This window comes from Phyllostomus hastatus, unplaced genomic scaffold (genome assembly GCF_019186645.2).
Source record: "Phyllostomus hastatus isolate PE091 unplaced genomic scaffold, TTU_PhHast_1.1 phas_scaffold_1224, whole genome shotgun sequence".
Lineage (NCBI taxonomy): Eukaryota > Metazoa > Chordata > Mammalia > Chiroptera > Phyllostomidae > Phyllostomus > Phyllostomus hastatus.
In genome coordinates this window covers 1,963,195-1,973,679 of record NW_025334008.1, presented here as the reverse complement: position 1 = coordinate 1,973,679, position 10,485 = coordinate 1,963,195, and the positions used below count along the sequence as shown (strand labels likewise).

Sequence of the window (10,485 nt, the reverse complement as noted above, 5' to 3'; positions counted from 1 at the left end):
GAGGGAGCACATACTTCAAAGGGCACCCAGGGAGATTGATATGTTAACCTGTGCAAATCGCTCAAAAAGAAGACCAGGTACTGAGTGAGTGCTTAGTAAGTGGCAGCTCTCATTAATATTGTTGCTCTTACTGATATAATTGTTATGACACTATGTCTCCCAGGCTGCCAGTGCCAGAGCAAGCAGCCTTGGGTGACAGCTGAGGATTTGCGAGTGAGATGTGGCCACCCAAATCCTTCCTGTGGAACAAGGAACAGAAAATAATGACATACCTGAGCTGGAGACTGGCTGCCCACACCTTAAATCAAGAAAGCCAGCCAGGTGGCCAGGCTCTGAGGCTTCTGAGCCTCTCCTCCTCCCTCCCTCCCAGGATTTCAAAGCCAGGTGTTCTTTTCTTGTGTGGTGTTTTTTTTTTTCCTAGGGAAATTTTAATAACAATGGGGACCTGGCTGCAGAGGAATTTGGAAAGCTGAAGGAGACTAGGAAGAGAGACAGAAAAGTGAGGAAGGATGGGGTCAAAAAAATGGCAATACTTCCAGGCACTGGTCCAGCCTAAAAAGCCGTTTTCATTCTCCCAAGACCCCTGTGGAGGAAATATCAGCCCCCCAGTTTACAGAAGTGTCAACTTAGACTAAAGAAAATTCACCAGTGAGTTGAGCTCATCCAGGTTGATGGGGACACATTCCTGTACTTCCCTCCATGACCATTCCCAAGGACCTCTCCCTTATAATCCGGAGGGTCCAGGCCAAGTTCAGTCACCGCCTCAGCTGTGGGCCTTGTGTAAGAACCTAGGCTGGACTTTCCAGGCTAATGGGGGTTATAAGGTTGTGCACCCAATTCTAATGTGTGGGGTGGGGTTGCCCCACTTCACCAAGCGATTCTTGGACACCAGCTGGGTGTCCTACAATTGAAACTCAAGTCTGACACTGTCACCAGGAGATAGTCAGATCCCACAAATTAAAGGCTCAGTCCTACAAAACTGCCCCTCCCCCTCTCAAGTCCCCCTCTTCCTGCCACACTTCAGATGCCAATCAAAAGTCCAGGTTCTCACCTATGCTCCTGACCACTACCTGTAGATCCGAGGTTACAACTCCCTCCTTGAGTTTGCTTGATTTGCTAGAGTGGCTTCCAGAACTCAGAAGAACATTTTACTTACTAGATCACCAGTTTATTATAAAAGGTTGTAACTCAGGAACAGCAGGATGCAAGAGATCCCGAGGGCCAGGTATGTGGGAAGGGCATGTCCTCTCCAGGCACCTCTCCTCCGCAAATCTCCACGTGTTCACCGACCCTGAAACAGCTCTCTGAACACTCTCCTCTTGCGTTTTTAAGGCTTCATTCCATAGGCAGGACTGATTAAACCCTTGGCCATCGGTGACTGATTCAACCTCCAGCTTCTATCCCCTCCCCAGAGATGGGGGCTGATGGGTGGGACTGAAAGTTCCAACCCTCTAATCACATGGTTGGTTCCCCTGGCAACCAGCCCCCATCCTTAGGAGCTTTCCAAAAGTCACTTCATTCACCCACAAGAGATACCTCCACCTAGGAAATTCCAAAAGTTTTAGGAGCTCTGTGCCAGAATTGGGGGGGAAGACCAAACATATATTTATAATTGTAAATTATACTATCACAGGGGACCAATGGGACTTAAGCCCAAGCTTTGATTTTTAACAAGTGCAATGGTGAGATGAGAAACGCAGACAGGTGGTGGGAGGATTGAGGAGGCAGGAGTCCCAGGGGGAGCAGTTTGGAAGCAAAGTGGACTCAAACTGCAGGAGCTGGAGAGACAGATTTCAAAGACACGGAGCCGGTAGTGGAGGCAGTCAGTCTTGGGGCCTGATGGGACACATCCAGGCACTTGGGTTCTAGATAGGGTTGGGTCTGCACCGGGAGACTGAGTAGATGGTGGGGCCACCATGCAGACCAACAGGGTTCTGAGAACAGGTCGACGTGGACAGCCAGTGAGCTCAGTTTGGGTCATTCAGGAAGTTGGGGAGAGGCCTGAGAACCAAGCCGCCCCAGTGACGGATGACAGGTAGAGACTGTCAGGTGTATGCAGTCAGTGCATCTGCCGTGGCTTAGGACAGGGCCCTGGGAACACCCTTGTTTGTGAAGACGCCAGTGAAGGAAGAAAAGGCCTATTCATATAGGAGGCCAGGAAGGGGAGCCAACAAAGTAGGAGGAAAACCAGCAATGCATGGCTTCCGGAAGCCAGAGAGGAGCGGCTGGCATGTGGAATGTTGCGGAAAGGTTGAGTAAGAAATGTTCAGACAGATGGACAGACAGGTGGCCTCTGGATTGCTCAACATGGAAGTCTGTGGGAACCCAAAAAGAGCCTGGCTGCAGGGTGCACGCAGTGAGGAGGCACATGTGGAGAAGTCTGGCAGGGAAGGATGGTGGGAAGACAGAGCTCTGGGGCTAATTCGGATGAACTCTGTGGTCCCAGAGTCATCCAGCACAGCATTAGGCACACAGGCTTCTCAGGGTATTTGTTGAGTGACTGAATGAGCAAATGAATGAGCAGAGGAATCGAATGAGATAGAAACATAGAAGGAAGAGAAAGAAGTTGTAGCACCAAGCTGTAGCACCAACCATATGGCGAGGCAAACACACATGGATTTTCTCTCCCTCTCTTTGTCCCTCCCTTCCCCTCTGTCTAAAATAAATAAATTAAATATTTTTAAGTAAAAAATTGAAAAAATCTAAAAATAAATAAATAAAATTTGAATCCTTACCCAAGGATCTTTGTATCATTTTCAGAGAGAGGAAGAGAGAGAGAGAGAGAGAGAGAGACAGTGATGTGAGAGAGAAACATTGATTGGCTGCCTCCTATATGTTTCCCTACTGAGGATTGAACCTGCAACCTAGATATGTGCCCTGACTGGGAATTGAACTTGCAATCCTTTGGGTGTACGGCATGACCCTCCAACCAACAGGGCAAAGGCCCACAAATTGTGTAAATTGATATGGGTAACTTTGATAGTGTCTATAGCTCACCTACCTGATATCCCTACCCATCTTTTTTTTTAAGATTTTATCTATTTATTTTTAGAAAAAGGGGAAGGGAGGAAGAGAGGGAGAGAAGCATCAATGTGTGGCTGCCTCTCATGCATCCCCCACTGGGGAACCAGGTCCAACACAGGCACATGCCCTGATTGGGAATCGAACCAACAACCCTTTGGTTCGCAAGCCAGCACTCAATCCACTGAACCACACCAGCCAGGGGCCCCACCCATCTTTGTTACCATGTTGGATGATCCCAGGAGGAAACCATGTAGAGACATTTAGCTTCCCCCTAGCCCCACTTTTCAGATGGGCCAGTCATTGGGGACCATTGAGTCCCAGCAAGGGACTCCCAATGAGTCATGGGATGAACCCAATGTTTAACCTCATCTGCAGGGTTCCAAAAGCTATCCTCTTTCTTTGAAACCCATAGGAAAGGCCCTACGTTCACCTATTCACACGTGCACTCATTTGGTCATTCGTCTGTTCATTTGTGTGTTTGGACAATGAATAACAACACGAGCTCTGGAGACAGCCTGCCTGGGTTCGAACTTGAGTTCAGCCACTCACCTGCTGCTCATGTGTCTTCATCTAGCGGCGCCTCCGTTTCCACATCTGTGACCAGGTGTTGGGTGGCTGAGTTCTCTCTGGGCAGCGGGCTTCGTGCTGTGTGTATGATGAGAGCCAAGAGTAGAGCGGGAGGCAGGGGGGCTTCCTGGGGGACTTGGCAAGGGTGCTCGGAGCTGCAGACCAATCTCTGCTCTCTGAGGCTTCAGCTACAAGAACACCGGATTGGCTCCAGCCAGAAGCCACAGACTGCACATTTCTGTGTCAAAGAGAGGCACTAAGCCATCCCTCCACTCCTCATACCCCACTGCCTTCAGCCTCCGGCAGCCACTAATCTGCTCTCTGTCTCTGTAGATTTGGCTATTTGGGACATTTCATACACATGGAATCCTACAACATGTGGTCTTTTGTTTCTCTTCCCCCACCCCAACACTCAGCCTCATACTTTCTAGGTTCATCCATGCTGTGGCTCCTATTAGTGCCTTGTTCTTTTTTCTAGCTGAATAATAGCCCATTGTGTGGAAGGACCATATTTTATTCCTCCATTCATCAGCTGATGGACGTCAGCTGGATGGGTATGGGGGTCCCTTGAGGGGCGATGAAAACATCCTTGACTAGATTGTGGTGGTGGTTGCACAGCTTCATAAATGCAGTGGAATCCGTTGAATTGTAGATTATAAAATCATTCAAATGCCCAATTTTAGGTTATGTGAATTTTACTTCAAAAAAAAAAAAGAAAAGCAGAGAGAGGGAAGGGAGAAGAGAGAATTCTGTGTTGGACCCATGGCTGTTTTGGGGGAAGGGCAGATTGGCCAATATTGGAAGTTGGGAAATGTCCCAACATAAATCTGAATTTCCAGCTTTTCTTGAAAAGTCACGTGGGCCCTGGTTCCAGAAGCACACAGCTCCTGACTGAAACTAAAGGGTGAATTTTATGGCATGTAAGTTGCATCTCAATAAACCATATTGCACCCCCCAGACACAAAAATATATCCACAAAAAGGGAGAAATTAGGTGGAGTTTCACAACAAACCAAAACCTGAAGTTTTGTGATTCTGAATCCAGAGAAGAAAAGATCACCCAAAATATATAGGAGTGGAACGGGAAGCCCTCTCCTCTTAGTTCCTTCCCCCTTCCGTTCCTTTCTCAGAGGAAGCCCTTTTGCAAAGAAAAACCTTTCATGGACCCTGGCCCGGTAGCCCTCCACACACCAAGGTTGCAGGTTTGATCTCTGGTCAGGGTGCATACAAGGGTCAGTCAACCCATGAATAACTCAATAAATAAAAATCTTATCATTAAAAACAACATTAGACATCCAGTCAGCATTAGACATCCACAGAACCCAGTTTGGAAACCCTCTTCTGTCACCTTGTGTGAAGTCTCTTCCTCCTCCTCCTCCTCCTCCTCTTCCTCTTCTCTTTCCCAGGCTCTCTCTGCCTTAGGTTTCCCTGCCTCTCACTTCGCCCCGTCACCGGGTTGTCCGAGAGCCCCACCCTCCCCGAGCCTTTTTCACTGGAGTTGGAATTAGAGCCCAGTTCCAAGAGATCACCTTGAGTCAACAGCAGGAGATGGGGCGGGAGGAACTGCTGGCTGGTTTGGAGAGGAGGGGAGAAGGGGTGGGGTCGTGCCTTCCCTCCAGAGCCTCCCCAGGCCCCCTCCCTGTTCCCCTTCCTTCATTCATCTGCAAAGCTCAAGGAAGAGTCATCCGAGTCGGGAAGAGTTTCCAGGGGATTAGAGGGCACTCCACCCAGTGTTTTCCTGATCCCCTTCCCTCAACCAGGAAACTGAATGGGCTGGAACAAAGACAGTTAAAAGCTGTGTCAGCCGCCGCCGGCCTGGGACAGACAGACAGAAGGAGGGGGACAGGTGGGGCAGCATGACAGGTTGACTGAGAAACCAGGTGGACAGTAGGAGCGTTGACTGGCCAGCAGGTGACGAGATAGGCTGGTAGGTGGGCAGGCAGATAATAGAGACACAGACAGGCTGAAACGGCAACAGCCACATGGAGGACCCAGCAGGCAGAGAGACAAGGTGAGCAGGAGGCAGGCAGTCACAGGTGAGGGGGTGATGGGCCGGGAGACAGGCAAAGACAATGGGAGGTAGAGGGGAGGACATCCCCTCTTCGTGGAGCTGATATGAGAAGGATGAGGAAGGGAGGAGCGGGCTGAAAAGAAGAGGGCCATCTCTGAGAACCACCCCCCCAACCTGTTCCCCAGAACCTGGAGGTGGCCCACCATGGGGTCCAGCATCTTTTGGCTCCTGTGTGTTATTGGTGAGTTCCTCAGAGGGAAGAGGTGTCCCTCCCTCCCCCATGAAGGGACACTCATCTCCTTCACCTCCAAAGCCCAGGGTCCCCTCGCCTCTCCCTGTATCTTTTGATCCACCTCCTATCTCCCCCTGTCACTGTGTCTCCATTCTCTCTCTCTCTCTCCCTCTCTCCTGCTCTTGCTTTCTCCTCTCTGTCTTCAAGCATCTCTCTCTTTCTGTTTCCCTCTTTCTCTTCCTCACTGTATCTCTTGGGGTTACACTGTATCTTTTTCTTTACATCACTAGGTGTCTCCCTGTGCTTGGCTCTCTCTCTCAGGATCTCTGTCTTCCTATCGCTTCTTTCTCTTTCTATGCCTCTCCAACTCTGGATGTGTTTCTGTATCTGATCCACAGTCTCTGACCTCACCTCTCTGGCCCCTACCCCTGTCCTCAGGGCTCAGCCACGCATCCACAGAGAAGATTTATAATGGCACAGAGTGTGTTCCTCACTCACAACCTTGGCAGGTGGGGCTGTTTGAAGGCGCCAACCTGCGCTGTGGGGGGGTCCTCGTGGACCGCAGGTGGGTCCTCACAGCTGCTCACTGCAGCGGCAGGTAAGCCCCCTGTTTGTGTCTCTTGCTGGAGTGGGCGAAGATGGGGGTTGGGAGGAGAGAGCTGGGGGCGGGGCTCATGAGAGGGAGTGTCTAAGAGGAAGGAGATGATGGTTCTGCCAGAAGAGACTCTGAGGTTAGGCAAAGGGTAGGACCTTCTCAAAATATGAGCCTGGGGTGGGGCTGGCTGGGGCTCAGTGGGGTGGAGGGCAGGCGGAGGGTCCTAGAACCTGCCTACCCACCTCCCATTCTTTCAAATTCCACTCCCTTCCTATACAGCATCTGTCACCAATCCCCAGCCATTCTCTGACCCAGGTTGGGTCCCGGGCTCATGCCTGACCCAAACTCTGTGCAGCCTCAGTGGCCCCATCTGTAACAAGACAGCAATGGGCTTTGTAGGTCTGATACTCTGGATTTCACAAGAAAGGAAAGTTTCAGACACAAAGAGATGGAGAGGTGTGGGGACAGGGAGAAATTCAAGCAGGACAGAAGAGCATTAACTTTATCAGCAAGATTGACAGCCCAGGCAGGCTCCTGGGTGGTGGGAACAGCACAGCAAAGGAGACTAAACAATGCCCCTACCCCCGTGGGCCTCCCCAGCTGAGAGAATCAGAAGGGGACCCAGTGCAGTGCCCTGGGGAGCACTGGGCGATGGAGACAAAGACCAAGAGGTAGAGAGAGGGCACCCGAGACAGAGAACGAGAGCCAATGATCAGGGGACGTGAGAGAGAGGCAGGAGGGCCTGGGAGCCTGGGTGCGGTCCACCCGCCGAGCCAACACAACCCCCAGCAGGTACTGGGTGCGCCTGGGGGAGCACAGCCTCAGTCGCCTGGACTGGACGGAGCAGATCCGGCGCAGCGGCTTCTCCGTCACCTACCCTGACTACCAGGGCAGCCAGAGGAATCATGAGCATGACCTGCGGCTGCTGAGACTGGGCACTCCGGTCCTCCTGACCCGCAGCGTCCAGCCCCTGGCCCTTCCCACCAGCTGTGCAGCACCTGGCACTCAGTGCCACATCTCGGGCTGGGGCACCACCAACCAACCATGGAGTAAGGGGGCCCTGGGCTTAGGGATCAGGATGGGCAAAATCTGGGTGGAGAGTGAGAGGTCAGGAGTAACACCATGTCAGAGGAAGGTTGGGTAAATGTTCGAACATCAGGATTGCAGTCTAGGGCCAAAGATAGTGGTGGATCAGGTCTTGGGAGTCCAAGTGGTTAAGGAGTTGAATATGGAGTCAGAAGTCATGGGTCAAGGATGTCCTTAAAGGTCAGAATGCCATCAAGCATCATCAGGCTAGAGCAAAAGGCGTATATAAACAGGATCATGGGGTCATGGGTCATGGACTCTGGTGGTCAAGGTCATTGAAGAGTTGAGGTCATAGGATACACATGTTGCAAAAGCTGACCACAACCTAAGGATGGAAATTGGGGGAAGCCATAGTGTTTGGGGTGTGGAGCCAGAGGTTAGGGGTCACACAGTTGAGGTTCAAATAAACTAGGATCAGAGGTCACTTTGGAGTAGGGACCAAGGGTTTAGAGGGTGCGGAACTGAGGTTGGAACTCAAGGTGAAGAGAAGAAATATGGGGTTAGGAGAGAGAAGACATGAGGTCAACTCATAATCAAAGGATGACAAGACTGAAGGTTGAAGGTCATGATAGCTGAGACTGAAGGTCAGGAGGTCAGGTCTGCATTCACCATATCTGAGGTTGGAGAGACAAGGAGGGTCTAGAGTTACAGCCCTCAAAGTTAGAGGTTAATAACAGGACTGGGGTCAAGGGTCACTATGAAATCAAGTCATAAATCCAAAATTTGGAGGTTTGAGGGTTGTAATGGAGGTCGCAGGGAGGGGATGGGTTAGAGCCTTGGACTGAGCTTCCTAGAGAGGAGGGGTGTGGCTGCAAAGCGGGGAGCTGTTGGGGGGAACTACAGCATCCATCTTCCACCCCCAGACCCCTTCCCAGACCTGCTCCAATGCCTCAATATCTCCATCGTCTCTGCTGCCACCTGCCGAGCCGTGTACCCTGGGAGAATCACAGACAACATGGTGTGTGCAGGCGGTGTCCCGGGGGAGGATGCCTGCCAGGTAATGCATGGGCACCCAGGACAGGCAGATAGGGGACAAAGAAGAGGAAGTGGGGGGAGGGGTAACTCAGAGAAAGGGGGTGAGGGAGAAAGCTGAGGTCAGAAAGAAGGAGAGGCACAGAATGAAGGAGGGAGAGAGAGCAGGAAGAAGAGCCAGGGAATGGAGGACAAAGAGAGGGAGGGTGGGCAGAGAGAGGAGAGGGAGATGGGGAAGGGCAAAGCACCAGCCGGCAGGGCACCTGGAGCTCAGACAGGTAAACTACTGCCTCTCCAGTTCTGAGTCTTCCCCCTACCATCCTCCAGTTGATACTGGCCCCAGGGAGATATTTCAGGATGGAGGCAGCAAAGGGGGCTGGAGAGCTCTCTCAGCCTCAAATTCTGCTACCTTGCCCTCTTGGGTTCTCCAGAGAGGAGGCCTGCCTCACTGGTCTGGCCAGGGCCCCAGCTATCATTCGGCAGAGAACTCTTAGGGAATCCCGCCCTCATTTGCTGGGATTGTTTATTGGTGCCTGTGCTTTCAACCCTCATTGGTCAGGGTCCCAGCCATTGTCCTTGAGGGACCTCTCAACCCTTTGTGAAGCCCCACCCTCCTTCTCTGGGATTGGTTGTTGGTGATGGTGTCCTCTTCCCTCATTGATCAGAGCCAAAGCCATTGTCCTTGAGGGACCTCTCTACCTTTTGCAGAGTGCCGCCCTTCTTCCTTGGGTTTGGCTCCTAGGGTTTGTTCTCTACTGTGCAGTCGCTGCTGTTGTCTTTCTGGAACCTGGCTGTGCTCTTTCTCTGATGACAAGGCTTGGAGCCCCTGTCCTCAGGCCCAGAAACGGGCTTGGGAGGGGGAAATGGGAACAAGATTTCTCCCTATTCAGGCCAGGCTCCTTTCCCCTTTTCTTTCAGGGCGACTCTGGTGGCCCCCTGGTGTGTGGAGGCGTCCTTCAGGGTCTGGTGTCCTGGGGGTCCGTGGGGCCTTGCGGGCAAGGAGGCATCCCGGGAGTCTATACCAATATTTGCAAATATGTGAACTGGATACAGAGAGTCATACAGAACAACTGACCTGCTCTTCTACCTCCACCCCCAGCTTGGGGGCCACTGGGACCCCCAGAGCTCCAGCACCTTCTCCACCGTCAGCCCCAGCTCTCACTTGTCTTGGTCTGAGGATATTCTTCCTGGAACTCCAACTCCAGCCAGCCCTTCTAAGACCCCTGGTTCTGGGAGGAGGGAGTATGTGACTATTTGGAATAAATATAGCTTGAGAATGGGTGATGTCTATGTGGTATTCTTGTGCTGGTTGAGAATGAAGGGGGAAGGTTCATCAGTTCCCCTACTCCCAGGTGTAGGAATATGAATCAGAGGGGGTGAGGGCTTTCCCTTGGGGGCCACACAGACATGGACTAAAAAAAGTTATTTATAAAAAAAAAAGGGGGGGTTGCACTTTTCTTCATCTGACACAATGAGAACAGCAACCCAGAGCTTTTCAAGGGCTCATAAGGACCTGAAGGTGGAAAAAATTATTGGCTGCAAGATACCAAATGACAACATGTGAAATCGAAATTCATGACCATTTAATTAAATGTCTGTAAAATGTAACATTCCGCCATGGAGCCAATGGCGACTTGGTTCTGCTGGAGTTGAGCATACATTAAAGTTAATGTGGGTTCGTTTTTATGCTTGCGATGACAGAGGGTGGGGTGCAGCCCTGGGAAGGCAAGAGGGCCCAGCCTACCTCTTAGAATTGTCCTGCCCACACCCTTGGGGTCCATCTCCACCACCTCTCCTGGAGGTGGGAAGAGAACTTCTCCCCAGCGAGTGGAAGCGGAATTTGAGGTGTAGTCATGACAGCTGGGGGAACTTCCGCTGAGCACCTACTATCCTCAACTCTTCCGAAGTCCTCGTCCCAACCTCCCGAGGCAGGGCTGTCACCCCCTGTCACAGATGAAGAAACTGAGCCTCACTTGGGTGGAGTCCCTTGTCCTACGTC

At 51.6% G+C, this 10,485-nt stretch overlaps 1 protein-coding gene across 4 annotated transcripts; it reads left to right on the top strand.

Moving 5' to 3' along the window:
• The first annotated feature begins 5,392 nt into the window (after positions 1 to 5,392).
• On the top strand, positions 5,393 to 9,761 carry KLK12 (kallikrein related peptidase 12). Of its 4 annotated transcripts, none has more exons than XM_045856333.1 (6): positions 5,393 to 5,601; positions 5,787 to 5,842; positions 6,272 to 6,431; positions 7,221 to 7,477; positions 8,378 to 8,511; positions 9,405 to 9,761. In XM_045856333.1, the coding sequence occupies exons 1-6, from the start codon at positions 5,573 to 5,575 to the stop codon at positions 9,558 to 9,560; spliced, it is 792 nt and encodes a 263-aa protein (XP_045712289.1). In that variant the 5' UTR covers positions 5,393 to 5,572; the 3' UTR covers positions 9,561 to 9,761. The 4 variants fall into 4 exon arrangements, with proteins under 4 accessions (XP_045712289.1, XP_045712288.1, XP_045712290.1 ...); XM_045856332.1 differs by having other exon boundaries at positions 5,394 to 5,601; positions 7,218 to 7,477; XM_045856334.1 differs by having other exon boundaries at positions 5,394 to 5,626; positions 7,218 to 7,477.
• The last annotated feature ends 724 nt before the right edge of the window (positions 9,762 to 10,485 follow it).